At 34.0% G+C, this 27,637-nt stretch overlaps 2 protein-coding genes across 3 annotated transcripts; both read left to right on the top strand.

The window, feature by feature from the left end:
- Positions 1–1,068: 1,068 nt before the first annotated feature.
- Positions 1,069–10,759, top strand: LOC115982373 (D-cysteine desulfhydrase 2, mitochondrial). 2 transcript variants are annotated; one of them, XM_031104950.1, is made up of 7 exons: positions 1,069–1,241; positions 2,144–2,470; positions 3,149–3,191; positions 3,314–3,658; positions 4,180–4,309; positions 8,763–8,939; positions 10,269–10,759. In XM_031104950.1, the coding sequence occupies exons 1-7, from the start codon at positions 1,194–1,196 to the stop codon at positions 10,510–10,512; spliced, it is 1,314 nt and encodes a 437-aa protein (XP_030960810.1). In that variant the 5' UTR covers positions 1,069–1,193; the 3' UTR covers positions 10,513–10,759. The 2 variants fall into 2 exon arrangements, with proteins under 2 accessions (XP_030960810.1, XP_030960811.1); XM_031104951.1 differs by lacking the exon at positions 2,144–2,470 and having other exon boundaries at positions 1,072–1,241.
- A 13,456-nt stretch (positions 10,760–24,215) lies between these two features.
- Positions 24,216–27,411, top strand: LOC115982026 (protein terminal ear1-like). The gene is made up of 5 exons (XM_031104496.1): positions 24,216–25,175; positions 25,280–26,012; positions 26,163–26,282; positions 26,413–26,554; positions 26,674–27,411. Exons 1-5 carry the CDS (start codon positions 24,422–24,424, stop codon positions 27,088–27,090), a joined length of 2,166 nt encoding a protein of 721 aa, XP_030960356.1. The 5' UTR covers positions 24,216–24,421; the 3' UTR covers positions 27,091–27,411.
- The last annotated feature ends 226 nt before the right edge of the window (positions 27,412–27,637 follow it).

The following is a 27,637-nucleotide window of genomic DNA, read 5'->3' on the forward strand; positions in this document are numbered from 1 at the left end:
ATCTCTAAAAACTCAAGCATAATCAAAATACAACTCAAAAACATAATCTTAAAATTAATCAAACCATAACAATAAAAGCTAAAAAAAAAAAAAAAAAAAAAAAAAAAGAAGACACAAGCTATCTACCATCTGGGCTGCGTTGGGAGGAAGACGAGCGGCAGCGGCAGAGGACGACGAGCGGCGGCGACAGAGCGGAGCCATCTAACCCATCTGTTCTTTCTCTCTTTACCTATTTCTCTGATTCTTATTACAATGAAAAAAAAAAGTTGAGAAAGAGAACTGGAGAAAGAAGATGAAAAAAAAAAAAGTTGAGAAAGAGAACTAGAGAAAGAAAGAAAGCCAGAGGGAGGTTCTGGAAAGTGGAAAGTAGAGAAAACAAAAAGGGAGGGGATGGGATATATGGGTACACATGTGTGGGGGAGAAAAAAAAAGAGAAAAAAGAAAAGAAAAGAGAAACGTATGGATGATAGAATAGAAAGAAAGAAATGAAAAATAATATAAAAAAAAGAAATAATAATTTAGAAATTCTACCATAATATTTTCATAATAATTTAACAATAAATTTTAAATAATATATTGTTATTAGTTAATATTGGTAAGTAAAAATATAATTTCAGCAGTGGGTTTAAATTAGAACTAGTAACAATTTTTCACATAAGATTTTGATGTGATTCTTATGAAAGTATTGCGAAAAATGTTGTGAATATAACACTTTCCATTGAAAAATATAATTGTTGGGAATGAATATAGAAAGAATAAATGATGATAAAAAAAAATAAAGAAAGAATGAAGAAATAATATTTAAATGAAATAGAGAATGGAATAGAGAATCTGTTGGAAAGTGTATTTGAAAAAGTGGGTAGGTAAAAGTTAAATGTCACTGTTCATTCTCCAAACAGTACAAAAATTTGGAGAAGCTGCTGAAGATGCTCTTAAGAGAATCACTGTAGCAACTTCAAAAATAAATTTGGAGAATTTGGATGTTTGGAGAATCTGCTGGAGCATAAACAGTGCTATTTGGTGGTCCAAATTTGGCTTTACATGAGCTGTTGGAGATGCTCTTATAGACTGACTAACTAGAGTTGTGAGTTAAACCCATTTATATATCTACTAGAACTAGACCACTATAACCCCTGTTCCCTGACAAGATACGAAGCTCCAGGGTTTTATCTAGCAGAGACGCCATTACGGCCATGAAAAATGGGTTTCACTCAGCCCAGTTTTTAAAAACAACTCCTCAGGTTCTCTCTCTCTCTCTCTCTCTCTCTCTGTGCTTTTATAAATGTCTTTCTTCAAATAATATTTCTTATATTGCAAGTCCAAGTCCATGCTCTGCTTGACTGCTAGGATGATTACGATAAAAAATATTTTTTAAAATTACGAATTCATGAGCATTTCGAGGTTTATTATACATCAGATACTGCAAAATTTTGCTGAAAATATCTGTATGTATATGTTGTGGAATATGTTGAGGTTGACCGTTGATGGCCAGACTAAAATTTAGTCACTATATGATTAATGTATCCACTACAAATACTTGTTGGGGTGTATTTAATATATGTGGCGACCTGACTAATTTTTTTTTTTTTTTTTTTTTTACAAGATAAAAACTTTAGCCTAATCTAAATGTATATACATGTGAGTCTCCCTCCTAGATATTTGAACTTCGCCTTTGCCTCTCACACCCCCACATAGTTGTGGATATAGTTGTGGACTGAACACCGCACCAAGGGTGCACTGTGGTAACTTGACTAATTTGTTGAAGATTCATAGCTGAAGCCAAAAAAATTTGAGACTAAGGCTTTGTTGTTGGAATATGTTCTAAACTGGCTGATTGCAAAATTGGAAAATTATGAAATCAATAAAGGATGCTTTGGTCCGGAGTCCAGACACCATTGACCATGGTTCAGAGCAAGAGCCCTTTAAGTTTGCTTAGCTTTCTTTTGTTTTGTTTTTGGTACTAGTAGTTCTTACATTTCTGGTCTGACATTGTTTTTTTTTTTTTTTTGGCTCACAATGTTTTCTTAGAGGCATTGCTTTAGTCAAGCTGTAAATACTGCAATTTTTTATAATTGATTCAGATGTATGTGGGTTTCACAGAATTTATTCTTTTCGTTGATCAATTTTGTCCCCTTATTGCTAGGGTGTTCCCAAAGTGAAACTAAGCAGTGAAGAATTTGCGTCTAAATTACTTGATAGAAGATGGGCATTGCCCAGCCCTGATACAAAAATTCACCAAATAATGCTTTCTCAAGCACGAGTAAGAGATAGAGGTGGACCATTTGGTAATAGATCCATGTTAAACAATACTCAACCGTCCTTTGTTGATGACATGGTCTCAAAGAATGATCAAAACCCATCCTTCTATATTGTGAGGGATGATTTGTTGCATCCATTTGTAAATGGAAATAAAGCTAGAAAATTGGATGGACTGCTTCCTATAATTGAAGATCATTCAGTGACTGATGTGGTATGATCATATACTTTATATTCTTTTGAATATAAGATTGCAATTGTGTGTCAAAAATATCTTTTAAAAAAAAAACCTGGAATACAGGCCCTTCCTTGGTTTCCATATTTTAGTGATTTTCCTTTTTGGCTTCTAAAAGTGTAATACTCTTTTATTGATTATTATTTTTTGATAAGTAAATACTCTTTTATTGATACCTAAACATAATGAGAAAACTTAACTTGTGGAGTTATGATATGACCCATTGTTATTTCTTGGACTTACACGCATAGTTAGGATAACCAGATGATAATCTGTTGGATATTAGCATCTGTGCTCTATGCTGATAGAGAGCCAGCCAGAAAAATGTGTGATATGTTTCAGTAAGTTATGTGGAGCAGATGGTTTTAGGCATTTGATCATTTTGAGCTTTTGCAATTCCTTCTTGAGAAGTAAACTTTTGCATTTCCTTGGATGGATATGCCATTGCATCTAGAGCAAATAATTGTCTGAGTCTATTGGTTCTTGCCACAGAAATCTTCCTGAGTGGTGAACCATAGGAGGAACCTTTCCCTTTTTCTTTTTTTTCTTGCCATAAATATGAACAATGTCATATTTAATACCAAATAATATCCTCCTTACCTCTAGGAACTGTCAACTCTCTAGACCAAATAACATTTGAAATGGGACATTTTCTAGGTTACTTGTGGAGGTTGTCAAAGTGCACATGCAGCAGCTGTTGGTAGGAAATTTCTTGCTGCAGTTACATTTGTGTATACACACACACACAAAGTTTTTCACTTCAGTTGGTAGAACAAGCTATAAAAGGGGTTGTTTCTCATGAGCAATTTGCATATCTTGCAGCTGTCTCGTGTGCAGAGAGAGGACTTAAGTCACATTTGCTTCTACGAGGGGAGCAGCCTGAAATTCTGACAGGCTATAACCTGATTTCAACAATGTATGGGAATGTCACATATGTTCCTAGATCTCTATATGCCAATAGGGAAAAAATGCTGCAAACCCATGCTAATCATTTGGTGTCAAGCAATAGTGGTCATGTTGCATGGTTCAATGATATTTTTGAATCTTCCTTTACAACTCAGACTTCTAGTTCTTTTGTGCAAATGGATGCTAATAGAAGTGCTGAAAACTCTCCAAGAAAGGTTGCAATTCTCAATGAAGGTGCAGGGGATGCTGCAGCATTATTAGGTAAATGTTGTGGATTTTCATGTAAAGGAAGCATTGTATTTGTGTTTGCATGTGTGCATATTTCCATGTCCTTTTGAGGATAACTTTTTCTTTCTCATTGTCTTGGCAGTGTAATGGCTTGATGTGGTGGGTTTAGTAAGAGCACTATTGTGCAGGCCCCTATGATTACACTAATGATTTATTTATTTATTTTTATATGCCACATTGCATATTCATATATGCATTTTCTTCTTACTGCGTTCCTTTTTGAAGATTTGGTATTACTTTCAGTTTATTATTTGCCTTTACACCTTTTGCTCAATATTATTGTACTTGATGGTATTGACTTTGATTGAAGGCCAAGGCTGTCAGTTGATGATTTAATGGATGAATATCCTTTTTAAAAAGCTAACTTGGATTACATTAAACTATGCTTTTATGTATCCCTAACTTTTTTGTTTATATGAATTGGCTCTTGTATTACTCATTTGGTGCTGATTGATTGCTACAATTGCTTTACTAAAAATGATTTCTTCTGATAGGTGTCATTCGCCTTGTGTGGTACTTATCCCAAAATCATCTACTTGGAAAAGAGAGGGCCATGAGATTTGTTGTAGATGCTGGTACTGGGACAACTGCTGTTGGTTTAGGACTTGGAGCCCTATGTTTCGGGTGTGTTCCATATGTATTTTATTTTCTTTTGGTTTAAATTACTAAATATTTGAATGATTGCTTTACTTTCTGATGTGGAACACAATATGAAATAGGAAAAAAAGAAAAAGAAAAAAAAACAATAGAAGAAATCCTAGGCTTCACCACCTAGAATCTGCCTGCAAACCCTAGGCATCACCACCAAACAGAGAGAACAAGGAAGGAGACATATTCTCTGCTCATCATAATTATTTTTATTCAAATTCAACTATCCCTTCACGATTACAAGAGCACTATTTTAATAGGGTTTAGGGAGTACACCGATATGGAAATGCCTAATCAAATCCCTTGAAACCCTAAACATTAAAAACTAAATTCAAAATTCAAATTAAAAAATAATTTCAAATTTAGAAACAAAATCTTAAAGGGATTTGATTTAATGCTCCCTGCATCATACTCCTCTGGTTGGAGAAAACTTGACCTCGAGTTTTAAAGTGGAGAATGATCAAAACTCTAGCACGTAGTTTTTGCGTCAATATAGGAACCACTGTCGGGAGCACGGAGGATAGTGAAATTTTACATTCCATTGCACCATTAAATTCTTCTAGGATGACAAAATGAATGTGTGGAATCACCGCAATCTTGTCTTGAACCATAGGAAGCACCATGGTATCCACTTTCTCTACTTTGTCAAGTTTTTTGTCATCATGCACCATTGAAGGCTAATCAAAAGCAGATTCATCAACTTCCACTATCAAATCATGTGCACCCTCTAATGTTCCACTTCCTTGTGGAACCTTCTCTTCATCAAGGATATCCTTTTCAACAATGGGCAATAAATCTGACACTTCAATGTTTGATGAGCCTCCTCGAATAGCCTCCCAAAATTCAAGCCTCATAAATGCATAATAGAGTCTACTAATACCAAAAGGAAATAATACAAATGCAAATTCGAAATAATGGCTAACACAAAATGAAGGAAATAGAATCAGAAATAACTAAAAATCCATGCTCTAGTGTCTACATGTAAATATTGTCACGCCCCAAACCCAACCAAGAGGGCTAAGCACAATGGCTGCACACTTACAAGGTTTTTCACCTTACAAGCATGCAAAGGCCTTCAAAGAGCAATGATAAACCTTGACAATTGTCATATTAGATCAAATCCAATTAAGTACAAAAGTCCAAAATAATAATAATTTCCCAACATCTTTAAAAATAGACTAAATCTCATAAGACTATGAGTCTAAACAAAAGATAATTTTAAACATAAAAGTCCAAATCTTATTCCTACAATTCCTAAACTTCACTCATGCACACATCCCAACAAAAGCCCATAAACATGCTACTCTTCAGGATCATAATCTAAAAGGGAAAGAGAGGGGAGGGGGGGGGGGTGAGTTGACAACTCAATAAATAACCAAATCCTAACGGGCTAAAACAAGGATATAGATAAACAAATTAATACATTGTAGATAAGATCAAATCTTTCATATATATATCAAAAGTTATAATATACTTTAGGTTCCAAAAACATTAAAAGTTTCATGCACTCAAATAGTTCAAATTCTCAAACCGATTCATATTCTAACAATCTTTAATGACTATGGTCACTCTCTATTCCCATGACTAGGTATCAAATTTAGATGAAACTAGTTTCATACCAATATATATCTCCCATTAGCTGGGTCCAAAAACACAATAGGCTCGTGATGCTTAGATGAAACTAGTATTATTGCCAATGAATAACTCCCATTAATTGGGTATCAAAGATTCAGAGCATAGTTAGATTGTCCAAATCATATATATTAAATCATAATTCAAACAAATTATCAAATGCATATAAAAGTCATATATAGTAAATCAAATACATTATGATGTTTCTTTATTCTGTACTTTAAATATTGTAACAATTGTAAATACAATAGTATAAACAAATATATAACCAATTTGGATAAAGGTTACTTACCTTAACCAGCACCAAGGATGCACGGACGCGGCTCCCAGGCCGGCACACCCGCGTCCGACGCGGCGGGACGCGGCGACGCGGGAGGGACGCCGCAGACCGCGCGTCCGTCCCGCGTCGTGCCGTGTCGCGCCACGTGGCAGATCCCGACTCGGGCCGACGCGGCCAAAATCGGCCCCGACGCGGCCGAAATCGGGCCGACTCGGTCCGTATCGGCCGTATCGGCCATATCGGCCGGCGACCGATACAGCCGAAACAGACCGAAATCGGCCGTGAAAATCGCCGGAGAGGCCGAAATTCTGGCCTTAGATGCGTTTCTTGCCTTATTCTTTCTTTGTTTTGTGAATCAAGTATATTAATGTGTTTTTTAAGAATATTTTAATAGTAAAAATATATAGAAAATATAAATAAAAATATTTTTAATAATTTTTTAATCGCCGAGTCTCGCCGCACCCGCACCCTACTTTTTCAAAAATTGCCGAGTCCCGCACCCGCACCCGCACCCGCACCCGAGTCCCGAAACGCACTCGTGCTTCATAGACCAGCACACCACAATATGCACTTCTCCCTATCATTTCCTCTAAAATCCTTAGAATCTTAGATACCACCTAAAACAATTCACATGTACTATTTACTTAACAATTGGGTAATTAAAGAAAATCTTGCAATGGTACCTAGCCAAAAGAGAAGCTTCTAAATATCCAATGATTTTTCCACTATCATCTCTACTACGGTTTATTGTAAGGCTATATTCCACTTTCTACAAAACATAAAATTTGTCAAGTCCTATGTAATAACTCTGCTTATATTTATTTCATGCCTCCTTAATTGTATTGTAAAAATCACCACTATCAATTCAAACACCCAAATATCCATATATTTATAAATACATTTTCTTTACTTTTCTGTTACAGTTAGTTCCTAGATTTAAAGCCTATGGAAGAAAAAGGTCAAAGCCAAAATCCTTGGCACTATATGATATAGGACCCACGCTAGAAAAGACAAAGTAGCATCACTTGTATAGGGCCAAGGATTTCTAGCATGAGTCCTATATTGTATAGTACAAAGGATTTTGGCTTTGACCTTTTTCTTCTATAGGCTTTAAATCTAGGAACTAATTGTGTCAGAAAAGTAAAGAAAAGGTATTTATAAAAATATGGATATTTGGGTGTGTAAATTGATGGAGGTGATTTTTACAGTACAATTGAGGAGGCATGAAATAAATATAAGCAGGGTTGTTACATAGTATAATGTGAAATATAGCCTTACAATAAACCATAGTAGAGATGATGTGGAAAAATCATTGTATATTTAGAAGCTTTACTTTTGGCCGGTTATCGTTGCAAGATTTAGATAATTTGTAATTACCCGATTGTTGAGTAAATAGTACATGTGAATTGTTCTAGGTGGTATTTTAGAGGAAATAATAGGGAGAGTGTGATGTGCTAGTTGAAGTAAGTAACCTTTATCATAATTGATTATATATTTTCTTATTCAACTGTATTTGCAATTGTTACAATTTTATACTACTATAAAGAAACATCATAAATGTATTTGAATTTTACTATATATGACTTTAATATGTATTTGAATAAGATATATATTTGTTTGAATTATGATTTGGACATAATACTATGCTTTGAATCTCTAATACCCAACCAATGGGGGTTTATTCATTGGTACTAATATTGGTTTCATCTGGGGCATCACGAGCCTATTGTGTTTTTGGACCCAGCTAATGGGGGATATACATTGGCATGAAACTAGTTTCATTTGAACTTGATGGCTAGTTACAGGGATATAGCATGACCATAGTCATAAAAGATTGTTAAGATTATGAATTTGTTTGAGTATTTGAACTATTTTATGTCCATGAAACTTCTTATGTTTTTTTTTTGAAACCCATAGTTTATAATATAACTTTTGATATATGTGAAATATTTGATCTTATGTACAATGTATTATTTTGTCGATCTATATACTTGTTTCAGCTAGTTAGGATTTGGTTACTTAATCAATTGTCAACTCACCCCCTCTTTCCTCCTCGACGATGATGGATCATTCTCCTTTGACTTACACCTTCGGGCACCACCTAGGATTTTTTAACTCAACAGGTTCGAGTCCTTCTCACCCAGAAGAGTTGATGCAGAACCAGAGCATGGACTTTTTAGCTTTAATTTCCCTTTGTTAGCCTGTATTTCGGATTTGCATTTTTATTATTTCCTTTTGGTATTAGTTGACTCCATTATGCATTTATGAGTTTATTTTGGGAGCCTATTTTAGGAGGCTCATCAGACATTTTTTTAGTTGTGCATTTTGAATTATGAAAATATTTTAGAGATTTTGTCCAATCGTGTAGTGTTTGGTGGTGAAAACTAAGGTTTTGTACTTCTTTCTCTTAAATTTAGTGTTCCATATACTTGTTCTACACCACTTTCTCATGGGAATAAGTTTTTATTGAAGTACAATATGGCTGGCATTGTAAATGCTTTTATTGCTTCCTGTCAGGCTCCCTTGGGAGGTAACTGCTATAATGCTGGCTGATACCGTTGATGGGTACAAACAACAGGAGAGACGCTTGGTTTCTGATTTCAAGAGGTGTTTTGGTTTTCATCTTATTGACCACGGCTTAAATGAAGTAGATCATGGAATAGTGAAGTGGGTAGAACGTTGCCATCCAAGAAAGTAATCTGTTATTTCCTTCTCTGGTTTTATTGTTAACATCATTTTCAATTGAACATTCGTATATTCTTCATACTCTCTGTTTTTTATATGAACTAGTCCTTGTGCAAAGGAGGCCAGCAACTAAACTTAATTTAAATGGGAATTTTTTTTCTTAAGAATTTTGATTTTATATTGTCAAAAAATAATTAAGACATGGCAGGATGAAATTTGTTCCTTTTCCATGTGTCTCCACTGAAACTTAATACCGGTCATAACAAAAGGTTTTTTCTTTCTTCCTTTTTTTTTTTTCTTTTCCAAATCAAAAAATAGGAAGAGCCTTACAATCCAAGAGTAAGGAGTATGTTTCCACTTTTTTGAAAAGAGAGAAGACTAATGTGACATGCTGAAGTCAGTTTTTTAGATTTCAGTCATATTTGTAAGGGTGAGTCATAGCTATTGATGGCTGTATCAGGAATAGGTGTTGCCATTGACTAGTACCTACCTTCCAATACGCCATACCTCTTATTTAATTTTGCTATATGCTTCTCTTATTGGTAGTCTGAAGCAGAACTAAGACTGAATGTAACTGGAAGGGGATATAGGTTTGCTAAGAAAAGCAGTTAGATGTATGAGGAATCTACAAATCAAAGTATAAATTCATAACAAATAAGAGAGAAATTTGGTATCTGAAGAAAATAATAGTGAATATGTAGCCATTACAAATACTTTTTTCAATGAGGGTTGATCATTCAACAATGCACGGGATGGGATCTTGCAATGATTTTGTTTTTGGCATGCCATTTAATGTAATACTATTCTCTAGTATACTGTTGCAATATTTATTCCAAATTGCAAATACTTACCCATTAACTGTAACCCACTTTTGAACTATCGATATGTCTTTATTTGGGTAGTGTTCTAGAGAATTGTAGCGTTAGTTTCAGCAGAAATGGAAACAACAAAATATGAGCTTGTTGAAATAGGGGGGATGAGGAAGTTCAAGGAACTAAGGGCCCGTTTGGGTTGAGGGGGAAAGGAGGGAGAGTGGAGGGGAGTAGAGTAGAGTTGGTTGAAAATAGGCTAATTTTGAGCCAAATCTACTCTACTTCACTCTACTCCTCCTCTTCCCCCTCAATCCAAACAGACCAAAGACTGAAAAAATTTGAGCTTGAGGAATTTGTCTTTTTTATCTAATGATGGAAACATTTTCAATTAGGAACATCTGACATCTATATCAATAAGTTGCATTAAATTATCTCCAATCTTTTCTTCTGTTTTTCCCTGCATTTGTTTGGCTTACTAAACTCAACTCAACTCTCTCTCTCTCTCTCTCTCTCTCTCTCTCTCTAGGTTTGGCAATGTGTTGGACGGGGAAGTAGAAGCATGCCAACAAATTGCACAGCAAACTGGTATTCTGGTGGATCCCATATATACTTTAGCTGCATGGGAAATGGCAGCACTTCTTAGTGAAAAGGAGGCAAAAGAGGCTGTAAAAGTGGTTATGCTCCATACTGGGGGCACGCTGGGCATTTTTGGATTAGCACAGAGGTACAGACCTTACTTCCATACACTCAAGGATGGATTGTGGGTTTAAAAGAAGATAGCAAACAATTAATTTTATACACTACAACCCTAGGCATTATTTTCTACATTTAAACTTTCCATTGCTCTCTGATAAGTGTGATAAAAAAAAATGTTATTATTATGTAGTGTACTTCCACTGTTGTTTGACTGAGTGTGTGTGTGTCAGTGTATCACATTAGTTTGCTGCCCATTCTTGACATTTCTGTTTATTTGCTTTGTTTAATGTAATATCAGTGCATTCCTTTAGACTTTTGCCATGAACGTGGTTTGCAAGTAATTACCTTCATCTGTAAAGATTAGTCTTGACTCAAATGGTTAATGGCCATCTTGGAGGAAAAGAAAAATGTACAGTTTCCTTGACAGTCCCAAAATGTAACCTGGGCAAGAATAATTATGGGACTCGTAACAAAGAGATTAATAAACAAAAAAATAGTATTGATGACAGCCAAGATTGATGCTGGAATTTTCATGAGTGTGAGCCAACTGAACTTGATGGTGCCTGTAATTGTACGAGTCATCGAATAATAGATTAGATTCGACCTAAAAAATAAAATCAATTGATATTTTGGCATTATGGTAAAGAGTGTATCATGAAGTGGTTGTTACAAGTTCAAATCTAGACCTAAAAAATAAAATCAATTGATATTTTGGTGTTATGATAAAGTGTGTATCATGAAGTGGTAGTTACAAGTTCAAATTCAGATTAAAAAATAAAAAATCAATTGGTATTTTGGTGTTATGATAAAGAGTGTATCACAGCAGTCGCTACAAGTTCAAATCCTATTAAGCCCACCGATTCATCTGTGGATTGACATGTGCATTGTGTAAGGTAACTATTGGTGGTGTTCAAATTGTACGTACGAACACTGATTTTTGAGAATAAACTAATTGCTGGCTAGGATGTGATTGTTGCTCAGTTTTGGGCTGTGCATCTTCTAAAATCAACCCAGACCTGAACATATAACCTGGCCCACAATCAGACTACGGCTAAAATGCATAAATACTTTTAATTTAAAACTATGTAATTCTGCTTTGAAACTCAATTTTAATAAAATTGAATTTCATGTAAAATTCAATATTCTCATAATCGAGTTTTAATGTGTATTTTTAAGTAAAGTTTGACATTAATAATATCGAGTTTCACTTAAATTTTTAAAAAATTTTAATGACAAAATATACATAGAACTTGATATTGTTAATGTTGAGTTCCACTTATAACTTGATTTTAACAAAATCGAATTCAAAAAATAAAGATATTTTATTAAATACTTTGAAAAGAGTGATATTTTACTGCATATTTTTAAAATTTAGTGTATTTACCCATTTTAGCCCGGAACTCTCTGCACAAAAGTATCCCTATGCATCTATGTCACATCGCATGGCAGAAACTGAGAAAAATCATGGTTGCAATAGCCATCTCCAATGATCAATTTTTGGTCTAGGTGTGACTGCTATAGTAATGCTTCAGCCTTCAAGCACAACTATTTTTGTGTTAATCAATTGTATATATATATAATCTCTCTCTCTCTCTCTCTCTCTCTCTCTGTGTAATCAGGAAGGTTAAGAAATAAGAAGTAATATAATATTCACATGGGGTTGCTTCTAAGCATAGTTAATATATATTTAACATTCTTGATGACAGTGTTAAGTTTGATTAAAAAAAAGGGTGGGGTTAGCACAAGATATAATTGAAGGTACCTAGAATCTCATTCCCACCCAGATACGAAAATGCCCATTGTCTAGGAAATCTCTGCTTTTCTCAACACATGTTGCAATTGTGAAACGATTCGCCACGGTGACAAGACACGACGACATGGGTCCGCATTGCGCTCACGCTTTTCGAGAGAAGATTAGTTCCTTGTTAAGCCAAAATACATATTGGGGTCACACCCTTACCTGTATCTTGGTTTTGGTTTGGTTATTGGCTAAGGGAAAAGGCACTCCGGGTAACAAGGGAAAAAAGCATTGAGAATGGATGGTCCACTTGTTTCGACCGAACTAGCAAGCTAACCAAATGTTTTTCTTACTAGATAAGTACGAATTATGACATCATAATTTGAAAAATAAAAGGATTTTGCTAATATGTGTCTTGAGGGAATACAATAATTTTTATTTTTTGAAAAAATTTTCTCAAAAATTGAAAAAACATTGACAGTTTTTTCAATTTCCGACAAAACATTTCTAAAAATGGATAATCTAAGGACACACATTAACCGGATCCAAAATAAAATATAAGAAAAGGCAACCCACAACACCATTTACCTGGTCTACCTTATCTCATAAAAATAGTGCAGGCACGTTTTGGCCGACAAGGGCCAAAATGTTAGAATAAGGGCTAATTTTGTTAAATAATATAATTTGAAGAAAAATTTAGGAGAATAACTTATTTAATTATTGTGGGTTCTAGTTAGCTTAACTGGTAAAATCTCTTATGGATGTATAAGAGATCTGAGGTTCAATCCCGGCCTATACCAAAAATTGATTGGTGTTTTGGTCTGATGATAAGATGATAAAGAGCTATCATTAGGAGTGGACGCCATAAGTTGAAACTCTCTTAAAAAAAAAAAAAAAAACTTATTTAATTATGTAGCATTTTTTTGGAATTTGAATTTGTCAAACTCGAGTTCCAAGTGAAACTTGAGTTTCGCTTGGAACTTGAGTTTACCAAACTTGAGTTCTAAGCAATATGACAATTTGATCAAATATAATACTTGGAACTTAAACTTGAGTTTAAAAAGTGTTAAAGAACTAAATAAGTTTGGTTGGATGCCTTTCTCCTAAATTTTTCCTAAAATTATTCTCTTTGGCAAAAAAGGCCGTTAGAATAAGCTCAAAATTCTATTTGGGTTCTTTAATGTGAGATTAAATAGAGAAATTCAAGCCCAAAATTCCAGTATTCCATAAATAGAGACTAGTGATGTATCGCAAGAACAAAATTAAAGTGCAAACCAACTAAGAGATGGAAAATATGCATAACATACTAAGTCTAAAACTGTTTACACATATAGCATGGGGAGGAATTTGGGAGAGGTGGTGAGGGAGAGAGAGAAGACTCATTGGTACTACTATTTTCACCTTTAAACTTCAAAATGTTGTAAATCTTAAGTGACTGAGATGGTTTTTGCCCTGAAGTTGTGGTTTTAGAGGCAAACCGTTAATTGGTTGTGTTTGATCTGATTGAAAGTTTTAAATCAAGCTTGGGACATCCTTAGAGAGTGGTTTTTAGCTAATGGCTGAAGCTTTTGACTACCAACATGCTAAAATTATGTTTTGGTTGAGCTTGCTTTTGTCTGGATAAGATTGGCTTACTTTTAGCATCAATTAGGGAAAGCTTCGACCAAAGCTCATTGATTGCTCTTCCCTAGCTAATTCAAAACATTAGGAAGTTGCTTTTAGTGGCAGCTGGCCAAGGAGGCTAGCAAGGCTTTAGAGGCTAAAATGGGCTAGTTAGTAAACTTCAACCACATATAACAAGAGCGGTATATTTTCGGTTGGGTGAAAATTTTGGGTACCAAAACCCTTTTCATGAGCTCTAGATGTTGCAAGTGTCCCCAACCCACTTTGCAAAATGCATGGCATGGGCTCATGCAAAAGGCCTTAAAAAATATACTCGTACCTTCCAAACCACACTCCGTTAAATTCTCCTTATGTTACAGGGGCTTGGGCCATGCTTTAAAAAAAAAAAAAAAAAATTACAATACATGAATTGGGCTTGTAGAAAATGTGTCTTGAAAATAGGTATCAATAAATAGTGATACAATTAGGGTTGTGAATGAATCATGTTGTTCATAAATAGTTGGGTTTGGCTTGATAAATAATTTGTTCATGTTTGTTTATTTATAAACAAGCCAAGTTCAAGTCTTAATTTTAGGCTTGTTTAATCAATGAGTGAAACCTAAACAAAAATTTTCATGAATAGGCTCGTGAACAATAGAGCTTAATGAAAGACAAGTTGAGTCTAGGCTCGTTTTTGGACTTGGTAAGAAGCTAGAAATGGGCTTCACAAATAAACTCATTTCTTACTAAAACTTTAATTGATTAGGAGTTGGAACTACTCGTCCAAACCAAATGGGCTCAATAATAAGCTTGATATGGGCTTAATAATGTACTTTTATTGGATTTCGAGTTCAAGAACTTGATATAGAGCTTGACCTTGACTTGGCTAATGAATCAACTTGAACCAAGTTGAGCTTAAGCTTTTGGACCTTTTTGAAGAGTTCACGCTTGAACATTGTTTATAGGCTTCGTTTGAACATTGTTTATAAAACGTAAAAGTTAATAAGGTCTAAATTTTAAAAGTGGTAACTATAAGGTGCAATAATCCTAACTATTATTGCACTGGATCAAAATAGTCCTAACATTTCCTTTGTTTAAATGTTTGTTGATTATTTAAAAAAAAAAAAAAAAAAAAAAAGAGTAGTGTCTTGATGAACCTTGAAATTCAACCCATGTGGCAAAGAAAATATGTGATAATCGTCCAATGTGACCCAAAAACGTAATAGCTAATGAAGAAAAATAAATGGGTTAGTGCTTGTTTGAGCCCAATATTCCATACCCAATAATTGCTTATTATTTTATTGTCCAATATAGAATTTCTGCTTGACGAAAGACCCAAAAAAGAGTCCTCAGCACTTGGTTTACTTAAGATTTTGGGTAAAAAAAAAAATCCAATTCTCTTGGCTGATAAGCCTGATATGATTAAGAATGCTAGAATACTCGTAACATTTTGAAGTTGAACTGCTTGCATTTCATTTTCCTGATGAGTTAATAGGGGAATATATATATTTTTGATTTGATTTGAATAGGGGAATATATGATTGCTCAATGCCGCACTATTACGAATTTACAAAAAGGCTAGTCTGGAATTAAGTAGTCACCAACATATACCATATGGAATGTCTCCGTGTGCTTGGAACCCAATATAGTAACCTCCTTAATATAGGGTTGGTGGACAGCAGGGAAACCATCCCTTTCACTCACTTTTTGAGGTCACAAAACAAAAGCGAATCCATTTACATACACAAAGAGAGAGAGAGAGCGAGAGAGAGAGAGAGAGAGAGGTGGCCCATGAATCATGTGAAGAAAATGGGGAACACAACAGCAGAACCTATGGTGCATTTATGCTACTAGGTATAAAATATAAAGTTTGTGATATGTGACAACTATAAAATTATCAAATTGATTTTGATAGTAGTGGAATATGATGTTTTACCCATCAATCAAGCCCACATTACAGTAATAATATTGGCTTTATGTCTAACTCGCTCAAGTGCAAAGAATTTCAATTCATGGGCATTCACATGTTTTAGGCTTTTAGCAGGCAAAACAGAACCGGTTTATTCAACAAATATATAAACTACAGGATTTCCTATCCTACTTAAACCAATTTAAAGTTTACTTTTTTATATTCTAGTACATTTTTTTTTTTTTTTTTTTTGAGAAAGAAATTGAAGACTTAAACCTCTCTATACCAATTAAGACATAATTTCTACAATATGGTCAAGGGTATTATTTCAAGAAAATTGTATTTAATAGGATGTAGAGATTGAAAATAATAATAAAAAATTGCAAGAAACATTAATTTGGATTAGATGAAGTTTACTAGGTCATTGCTAAGTCTTTTTCTTTTTAAGTAAATGGCAATGCTAAAACGTAGAGGAGGAGTTAATGGAAAGTAGAGAGACCAAAATCAAAAAGTGCATACTCAATTGTCAATAAGGAAGTATCAAAAGGTTTGAATGTGGTACCCAAGGAAAACACTTTGATAAAAATATAGACAATGGAAGACGTGGAAGGGGAGACAATAGCATGCAAAGTATCGAAGACATAAACTAAATATATACTTTGATTAAGGTGGTTCAGTCATTGGAAGTCTCGTGTTGGACCTTAGACTGGAAACTCCGGCGCACGTGTGTTGGTCTTGACTCATAACCCTTTCTACAGTTTTTTTTTTTTTTTTTGACGGGTGATCAACTAATTATATGTGTTATTATTTAGATAGCTTTATTGCTAATCATGACATTCACTTTTATTTTTCTCCCTTCATAAGCCTAAACTCACTCCTTAATTCAACAAAAAGAAAAAGAAAAAATCATTTTGATTCTTACCTTTTAAGTTCAATGTTTATTTAATCTCTGCATATAACACTCCGTTTGTTTTGAAGAAAAATATTTTATATGTAAAACATTTTACATTATTGGTGTTAGAGGTTTGATGATTGTATTGTTGGAATTGACAGTCAAAAAGGTGGCTTTGGCGACCACTATTAGACCGGTGTCTTTAGTGACTGAATTGCTAAAATTGATTGTTGGAATGACATCTTTAGTTATTAGACCTCTAGCACTAGTTGTTAGAACTGTGTCTGAATGTCTCCGACGATTTGATTGTCGACACCAGTCAGTAGAATGACAACTCTAGTGATCAAACCCCTGATACCCAGGGGTGGAGCCATGCATGTACTTGGATGGGGGGCCATGGCCCTCCCAAAATTATGAAAAATTTCTTAATATATATATAAATATATATTTATTTATTTTAATATTTTCAAAATTTAGCTTACAAAAATAAGAGTTGGACTCTTCAAATATTTGAATTAGTCCAATGATGCTCTTAAAAAAAATAAAAATTGGTCCAATAGTTTTAGAGACAACTTTATTTTTCACAATTTTATTTTTTATTATAAAATGTACTCTTATATCTATTAAATATTTGATAAAGTTTGGTATTAAACATGTTTGGATATATCTTTTTTAACCCGTCATGTGGCGATTAACAAGTCATTGACTCATTAAAAAAAATCTTGTCACGAAAACTATACATGAAATGTCTCTCTTTTGTTACCACGTAATGGGTTAGAGTAAGATAATTTCAAATATGTTTGGAGCATAACTTATTCCTCCATGTTTTGGATCATTCATGATTTTGAAAATTTTATTAGTTCAATTGAAATATTTTTTACTTTGGTATAAAATTTGATGATTTTTATTGAAAGCGCAACTTTTTAAGAATTTCACTATGAAAATAGTAAAAATGAATTTTATTTTATGAAAGTTCACATCAAACATAATTTTGATTGAAAATATTAAACTCTTCTTTTTGTTGGGTGTGTATATATATAACTTATCAAATAAAAAAGCGTGTGTATATAATAAAAAAAGTGTGTGTGTGTATGTGTGTGTGTGTGTGTGTGTGTGTGTGTGTGTGTAAGGGGGGGGGGGAGGGAGTTGTATTGATAAATATATTAATGACGTAACTTGACCCTCCAAATAAAAATTCTTGGCTCCTCCCCTGCCAGTACCAGTTGTTGGAGTAACAGTTCAGGCCATCTAACTAGTGACCTAGCAACCAAATGGGGTGAGGGGAGGCCACTATGTGTTTTTGTACAATTTTTACCAAAATTTTAAAGGTAAAAAGTTTTACAATTTTTTGTAAAATATTTCACGGTCAACAAAAAATATTTTATAAGTTTGACTTAGTTTTACATGCAAACAAACATCTGAAAATGAGAAAAGATTTCCCAAAAAATATTTTATTTCAAAACAAATGAAAGGGTTAGTTCATGTTATTTTAAACTTGATTGTTGGAATGACATCTTTAGTTATTAGACCTCTAGCACTGGTTGTTAGAACTGTGTCTCCGATGATTTGATTGTCGACACCAGTCAGTAGAATGACAACTCTAGTGATCAAACCCCTGATACCCAGGGGTGGAGCCATGCATGTACTTGGATGGGGGGGCCATGGCCCTCCCAAAATTTTGAAAAATTTCTTAATATATATAAATATATATATTTATTTATTTTAATATTTTCAAAATTTAGCTTACAAAAATAAGAGTTGGACTCTTCAAATATTTGAATTAGTCCAATGATGCTCTTAAAAAAAAAAAAAATTGGTCTAATAGTTTTAGAGACAACTTTATTTTTCACAATTTTATTTTTTATTATAAAATGTACTCTTATATCTATTAAATATTTGATAAAGTTTGGTATTAAACATGTTTGGATTTATCTTTTTTAACCCGTCATGTGGCGATTAACAAGTCATTGACTCATTAAAAAAAATATTGTCACGAAAACTATACATGAAATGTCTCTTTTGTTACCACATAATGGGTTAGAGTAAGATAACTTCAAATATGTTTGGAACATAACTTATTCCTCCATGTTTTGGATCATTCATGATTTTGAAAATTTTATTAGTTCAATTGAAATATTTTTTACTTTGGTATAAAATTTGATGATTTTTATTGAAAATGCAACTTTTTAAGAATTTCACCATGAAAATAGTAAAAATGAATTTTATTTTATGAAAGTTAACATCAAACATAATTTTGATTGAAAATATTAAACTCTTCTTTTTGTTGGGTGTGTATATAAATAACTTATCAAATAAAAAAACGTGTGTATATAATAAAAAAAGTGTGTGTGTGTGTGTGAGGGGGGGGGGGGAGGGAGTTGTATTGATAAATATATTAATGACGTAACTTGGCCCTCCAAATAAAAATTCTTGGCTCCTTCCCTGCCAGTACCAGTTGTTGGCGTAACTGTTCAGGCCACCTAACTAGTGACCTAGCAACCAAATGGGGTGAGGGGAGGCCACTATGTGTTTTTGTAAAATTTTTACCAAAATTTTAAAGGTAAAAAGTTTTACAATTTTTTGTAAAATATTTCACGGTCAACAAAAAATATTTTATAAATTTGACTTATTTTTACATGCAAACAAACATTCGAAAATGAGAAAAGATTTCCCAAAAAATATTTTATTTCAAAACAAATGAAAGGGTTAGTTCATGTTATTTTAAACTTGATTTTCGCTAGTAAGTTAACAGAAAAATTAACATGAATTAAATTGACTATTTCCAAAATGTAAATATTAAATTGTCAATAACCCAAAATGTAGAGAATAAAATAATCTTCTCACATAAAAAAAGGAAAAAAAAAAAAAATCCTAAACTCACTCCAAAACTTCCAATAGGACATTCACTAAGTACAATTTGTTGCCCCCTCTATCTAAGACTATATTTCCTACTCGGTATATTTGTCAATTTTCATCTTTTTAGAGTTCTTAGAGCATTCACATTAATCTCACCTATTTAATATTTCAGCAAAAATTTATCTAAACTCAATTAAAACAAACGTGTATCAGCCTCACTAAATTAACTAAAGTTTTTAAAGAGGATAGTCTCATCTCTACATGTAGTGACTAGTGCGCCTCTATCCTCGCTACATTAAATTCAATGTTGATAAAGTATTGAGGTTAATGTATGTGTATGAAAATAACATATAACTAAACTAGCAAAAGTAGAGTTTTTTAGATTAGTTTAGCTAAATATTTGAGGAGACTAATGTGAATTCTCTTATACACAATTCTAGTGAAGTTTTTCAAAATTGTATTTATTTATTATGAAATGAATAAATTGAATAATGTTAGGTCATTAATAATTTAATAATAGATATCAAAGGGAAAAGAAAATTTATGAACTTGATAAATTAGCTAAAAATGGAGAAGAAAAAAAAGGGGAAATCTTTCATCTCAAGGAAAAGATCTCCAAATACCCCCTCCCCTTTTTCCCTAGCATAATTAGTGTTGCTATGAATGTCAAGAGAAGTGTTTGAATAGGAAATATCCATGTGGAGCATAGGAAATTTCTCCGAACACTTCCATTTTCTCTTCCACAAACTGTGACTGACCATAAAGTATAAACAGATGATAAAGACTGTTGATTGTAGTTGACTGCAAACTTTACGAAGACTGGTGGGGGCATTAACGCAAAATCATCTAATTAAGCACCATATGAGTTTAAAAATCATGCCAGTTTTTCCTTTACTTAACAAAAAAATAATCATAAATACTCCTTTTTTTTTTTTTTTTGCTTGGATAAATCAGCTCGTCGGTTTTTGCTTTTTCGTAATTTTACCCACTGCTTCCAATAAAGGTTTTGTTAATTGTTTTTTTGAGGAGATGTTTGTTGAAATTAACTACAGGAGTACATAAAACCCCACTACTGTTGTTTTCCGGTAAAACATGGAAATCTATTAAATTTGAGTAAAACACTTAATTCAAAGTAGTATTATTTTATGTATAAATCATTAAAACTTCCAAGATAACAAACAACAGGGGGTGTTTGGTAGTGGTATTTAAACAATAGTTTTCGTTGTTTAAACAATACAACACGTATTTCTACAACATTTTTTCACTTACATATATTTTCACAATACTTAAATAACGTTACTAGAATAACATTATTAAATAGGCCCTAAATTGCTTATAGGATAACTTTCATCCATATTATATTCACATAAAACATTACTGAGGTTAATTTGGGAGTTAAGTGTTATATAATTAATATAATTTACACATAAAATAATACAATATAACATGGGATTAAGTGTTATAGACTTAAAACTTCAAGAATTTTTTGTTTTATAGGAACATTGCATAAAGATTTTATTTATTTTTCTCATTTAACAAAAATGGTTGAATAGGAAGAAAGAGAGAATAGACGATTTAACCTTTAAAAATTTATTTTGAATCTTGTAGTTTAGGTAGGTTTCAAATTAAACCATATAGATTAATAAGTTACAAACTAAATATTTAACTTTTTAAGTCATTTTCAATTCAAACACGGTCTTCTTTTTCTCTATGTAAGTAATAGCAAGGGTGGATATTTGAATTAAAATGGATTCAAAGAGTCCATTTATAGACATAACAAAAATTTCAAAATTTTTTTTTTTTAGAGTTTCAACCTATGGTGCCCGTTCTTGATAATGCTTTTTATCATTAGACCAAGACACCAATTGATTTTTGATATAAACGGGGATTAAACCCCAGATCTCTTATTCAACCTTAAAAAATTTTATTAGTTGAAATATTTGGAACTCACAAATTTAAGAAAATTTCACAATACTTGCCAAAATCCAAATTGCTAGCCACCTAACACATGACCTATTGAAAAAAAAATTAATTTGCAGATTGTGGAAAATTCATGTGTTAGGTGGTAAAAAGAAAAATTAATTCCCTCCCCCCTCCCAAAAAAAAAAAAAAATTATCTTACGTAAACAAAGGAATTATACATACGCGCAATCAAAGGGAATAAAAATTAACCAAAAAAAGAACTCTAAAAAATTTTTCAATTCACAAAACTCAGACTTTACGTTATTTATATTGTCGCTTTGCTAAACTTGATAGCTGATAAACGACTTTCACAAATTAGTATGAGCAAGAAAAATCCATATCTGCCAAACAAAACAAGAAGATTTACAACGTTTAAAAATTTTGGGGTCCAGTTGAGAAGTCGAGAATGGAGAGGAAGAGAAGAGGAAGAGTCGGACAAAAAAACTAATTAATGAGGTGAGGAGTGCACACATAGAGGCCATTGTGAGTAGTCAAAATACCAACACCAAAAAAAGGTACATCATGCACCAGCCACTCAGGGCAATTATTGCCATCCGGTTATAGCAAAAACCCTGCGTGCAACTGTACGTTCTCTTCTACAATTTGACTCATTTTAGGACCTTATATGCACCTGATACCTTGGTTATATGTTGTGCCATAACTTGTATTAGTGTCCAATTGCGATTAAATTTCATCATTTAGTAATCATCACCACCGGTATTTAGTAAAAAGTAAATTTAAAAAAAATATAAAATTCAAAAAAGTAATTCAATCACGATTTGTCATATATTTAAGTTGTGGTAAAATGTGTGAGTATCTGTTTGGGATGCATTTATAAGCCATTTTTTGTTTTAGAATAAAGTCTAAACATGTTATTAAGGGAGGTTGTTGGTACATCTAGTGATATATCTTCTATCCAGATTAATAAATGAGGGAAAAGTTGCTTGCCTAGTAAGTAAGGGTGACAAAATTTGACGTGACTTGTGGACTTGATACGACTAATTCGTTTATAAATAGATCATGGGTTGAGGTTAAATAAGTTCGGGTTATATTTGGGTCGACATAATTGACCTGTTTAATAAACAGGTTGTGTTCGTATTCAACATGTGAATCCGTCTAACCCATTTGACTTGTATAGATTATAAAGGTATTAAAATTTTTTTATTATTGCTTAATTTGTTGTTGTAATTATATATTTTTTACTATATATGGTTGTAATTATATTTTAATTTTAGATATATAAAAATTGATAATAAGTTATTCAGGTCAGGAATGACCTATTAGTTAGACAGGTTATTAAACGAGTTATTTGTATAAACTTTTACATGACTTGTTAATTAAACGAGTTAAACGTGTTATGTTAGGTCGACCTGATTAATAATTAGGTTAGGTTAGGATTATGTTTACTAAACAAGTCGGATTTGAATCAATCCATATAGCAGAATACTCATAACTCGACACAACACAAATCCAACCCGTGAACACGAACTGTCACCCCCTTCTAATAAGTGAGTGAACAACCTTTTTACAGTACCTACGTACATGAAAATACTTTATAGCTGTGAAATGTGAGGCAAGGTACAAAATATCATTTGTGAGATGACCAATTTGAGAGAGAGGTCTGACACCAATCTTCAAGGTCTGAACAAGGACTTCTCAATTTCCCTCCAAAATATTTCTACCAATCCCAATCTACAAAACAAGTTCAAGTGCTTTCCTTGCTGCCAAGGCTTCGACCTCAATGACGAGAAATGTAAAGGTATCAGTACGTTGTGCAGTGAAGCCATTACCAAACCCACTAAATTTCTTATAATAACCTCGAGTTCTGCACAATTATCCTTTTCAAAAATAGCTCCGTCAACATTTATTTTGTACCATGAGATATCAGGAGTAGACCAAGATCCTGCTTGTTGAGCTGTTGATGAGGATCATGCCGTATGGGGTGCTGTACATTCAAGTTGTCTTTCCCTTACTTTTTCCAGTATTTGGCTGTGTATAAGTTTTTTTTACCTTAACTTATATTACTCCAATTATAAGAGCATCTTTAGTCAAAATAGGCAAATTTTTATATTGTTTGAAAAATAAACTATAACTTTTACTTTTTAACTATTAACTTTTTCAAATACATATTTTAACAGATTTTTTATTTTATTTAAATATTATTTTTTTATTAATTATTTATTCTTTTTTTAATAACTACACATCTTTTAACATTTTTTTTATTCAATACTTTATTATTATAAAAGAAAAAAATATTTGAAGAATGAACAGTAACCCATCAGACTTGATAAGTTACTGTTTATGAGCCAAAAAAAATTTAGGATATAGAGAGTCCATTGAAAAATGAACAATAACCTATTTTCTGGGTTTAATCTCTAAAGTAGAGAGTATTTTGTATTTAGCTCTCCGATCGAAGATTCTCAAATCCGGCTTATTATTTATTTTTTCTTTATTTGTGAGTCTCACATAAATCACATATTTATTTTTTAAATTTTTATTTATCATTTTAAATTTTTGGTAAAAATTTAAATAAGCTATTGGAGATAAATCTTATTCTAGACTTTTTTTAATAGTTTTATTACTACGATTCACTCTTATCGCCACGTGTACGGCCCACATCGCTAACCACTAAACCCATCTAACTTGGACGAACCCCACACCCCTTCCTCTCCCCAATCAAACCGTACCAAAAAGATAATAACAAGTTTCAAGGACAACAGGGGGCATTCCTGTCATTTTACCCAAACATTAATAATAAGAAGGCAAATGACATTTTTAGCAACCTGGGCTTGAAAAGAAAGTAGGGGAAAAAAAGGAAAGAGCCAAACCATTTGCGCCTTTCCACTGGACTTTGATAGAGATAGAAACAGAGAGAGAGAGAGAGAGAGAAAAAAAAAGAGTACTACTAGGACTAGACTTGGGAAGTGAAAAATAGCTGGGAATTTAACCACCAATCACTACCTGACCGGAAAAACCCAGTTATTATATTTTAGTTTCTCATAATTTTTTTGTGGTTTTCCGACCATGGGAGAAACCGGTATTGGCCGGTTTCCGGGAAACCTAGACCCTAGGGCTCAAGAGTTTAGACCCGGAAACCCAAATCAATACCAGCACCTGCACCACCAAGCCCAACTCTGCCTCTTTCCACAACCACCACAACCACTGTACTACCCTTACACGACGCCGTTTTCAGCGACTGAACTACAAGTGGTGCCGTTTTGCGAAGCGGGTGTAGGATACGTCCATGCGCCGCAGCAGCAGCACCACCACCCCGCGTACGTTAGCAGCCACGTGGTACAGGTGGCGCCAGTTCTGCCACCGTCGGCGGCGGCGACGCGGACGCTGGTCCTGAGCTCGGTCCCGAGTGACGTGAGCGAGGGGTTGGTGAGGCGGGAACTGGAATCGTTTGGAGAAGTGAGAGCGATAGAGATGGAGCGAATCCAAGAGGGAATCGTGACCGTTCATTTCTACGATCTGAGACATGCAGACAAGGCCTTGAGAGAGATTCGGGACCAGCACATGCAACACCAAGCCAGGCTCAGAAACCACTACTGTCCTAGTACTACTACTACCGGTTCGTTTTTGGGCACCAATTCTGGGACCCACATGGACAATTTCGGTGCCCGTGGACTCATCGCGGGTCGACCCGTCTGGGCCCACTTCGTCATTCCGTTCGCTCACGCCGTCCCCGACGGTCACAACCAGGGCACGATTGTCATTTTCAATTTGGACTCTCAAGTCTCCAAAACAAGTCTTAAAGAAATTTTCGACGCTTTTGGTATGATAAATATTTTGCTCTGTTGTTTGTTTCTTTGTCTTGAGATCTAAAAGTTGTTACAATTTTTGTCGCTTGCATTTTCTTATAATTTATTTGATTTATAGGTCCGGTGAAGGAATTGAGAGAAACGCCATCGAAGAAACATCAAAGGTTCGTGGAGTTCTATGATGTTAGAGATGCGGCCAAGGCGCTTAAAGAGATGAATGGAAAAGAAATAAGCGGAAAAGCTGTTGTTATAGAATTTAGTCGCCCCGGTGGTCATAGTAGGAAGTTTTTCAATACGTTCACTTCGGCTAACCCAGCAGCAATCTCAGCCAACGTTCCAGTGATTAACTCCACCAGCATTAATTACCACATAAAATCTCCAAAATACCCTTCACTGCCACCACCTCCGCCTCCGCCTCCGCCTCCTCCACCGCCTCTTCCTCGTAAATTCTCGGGGCGGTTCAGTCCCAATGTGCGCCCTCGTCCACAGCTCTCTCAAACGCCTTTTTCTTCCAAGAAATCGAATTTCAGCAAGGGAAGCCCTAAAGGTAGTGCAAATTCTGAAGGTTCACTTGAGGCTAAAATAATGACAAGTTTGAATCTTGGGAATGGAATTGAAGAGAAGGAAATGAATGGGCCCACGAAGAGGAACGTTGCAAAGAAGAGCCAAAGCAGCAATACGGCTATAATAGTCACTACGGCAAAGCTGGGAAGGAGTAGTAGTAGTAATAGGCCATGGAAAGGTAGACAAGCAAAGAAGTTTGATACCCGTTTTCTAATAAACGAAGATTCCAGTAATGGCAGAGATTCCAGGACCACTGTCATGATAAAAAACATACCCAATAAGTACAGGTTCGCCTTCTGCTTTTTTCTCTCTAAATTCTTCTTCCCCACCTTTTAACACACCAAAAATACTCGCTTTCTGTATTCTTTGATCAAATTTTTGGAGTAATTATTTTCGGGAATATGTATATAAATTCTATATTTTTTAACTTCTTGTAGTCAGAAGCTGCTATTGAATATGTTGGACAACCACTGTATTCACTGCAACGAGCAGATTGGCGACGGCGATGACCAGCCTTTGTCCTCCTATGATTTCGTATATCTTCCCATTGATTTCAAGTGATTTTCTGACTATTATGCCTTTAATGCGTATATTTGACCCTTTGATTTCCATATTAGTTTAATTTTTAATGAAGATTTTGTTTCTATAGTAGTATAATTTGTTTGAAATTTTTTTTATGAAAAATAGCAACAAGTGCAATGTGGGATATGGGTTCGTGAACATGACATCTCCAGAAGCAACATGGAGGCTCTACAAGGCATTTCATCTTCAACATTGGGAAGTCTTCAACTCAAGGAAAATTTGTGAAGTAACTTATGCTAGAGTTCAGGTATTTTTTTTTTTTTTCTTTTCTTGAACTTTGGTCTTATTTTATATCTAAAAAAAATTGTAGTACTTTGTCCTAATTAAACTATATAATTGTACGCATGTGGAAAAAACAAACAAAAGGGGTTGGAAGCATTGAAAGAGCACTTCAAGAACTCGAAGTTCCCGTGCGAAATGGACCACTATTTGCCAGTGGTGTTTTCGCCACCTCGAGAGGGTAAGCAACTGACGGAGCCTTTCCCCATCGTTGGCCACAATAAGCATCCCATCTCCACTGGTCTCCATAGCTCAAAAGCTTCTGTTGACGACGATGATGATGATGAGATGGACGGTCAAGATAGGCTAGAAGACGAAGAAGAAGAAGAAGAAGAAGATGGTGGTGGTGGTAGTGATGACTTTGACGTTGACCAACACGATGTACTCTTGGATTACAGTAACAGCTGCAGCAGCAGTAACAGCTACCCAAATGGCGGCGTTAATGGTGATGAAGATGATGATATTGATGTTGACGAGGATCGAGGTAGAGAAGAAAGAAAATAAAATTTCATAGAAATCAAGATCATATCTCTCTCATAATATTAGCTGCAGAAAAAACTGGCTGCACCGAACCAATAGGTAATCGTTGAGCACCGAGCTCTCCTCTCCCCTATAATATATAGGCCACACCCATCTCTTTTGCCTAAGCCTGTGTGTCATTCCCAGCTAATCAGGTTCGCTGACATAACCAGACCTGACCACCATCACTTCCATTTACTCTCTCTCTTTCTTGATGGTGTTTGGTGTTCTATTAATGTTTCTCTTGGTACTTTTTGCAAAATAGGCATGTTTTAGTGTACATTTTCTTCTCTTTTTTTGGTACCAAAGTTGTAGTGTTTGTAATTCGTTATAAAAAAAAAAAAAAAGAAAAAAAAAATTCGTAGCAAGTGTAAGATTATATATTTTTCCAAGATTGTTTATCATGATCTTGTTTTAAGTTTTCTTCAATGTTTTTTTCTCAAAAAAAAAAAGGTTTTCTTCAATGTTTTGATTAAAAAATGCACATACGTTGAAAACGTTGAAGATTATTTAATTTAGGTTAAAATGCAAA

This window comes from Quercus lobata, chromosome 3, assembly GCF_001633185.2.
Source record: "Quercus lobata isolate SW786 chromosome 3, ValleyOak3.0 Primary Assembly, whole genome shotgun sequence".
Lineage (NCBI taxonomy): Eukaryota > Viridiplantae > Streptophyta > Magnoliopsida > Fagales > Fagaceae > Quercus > Quercus lobata.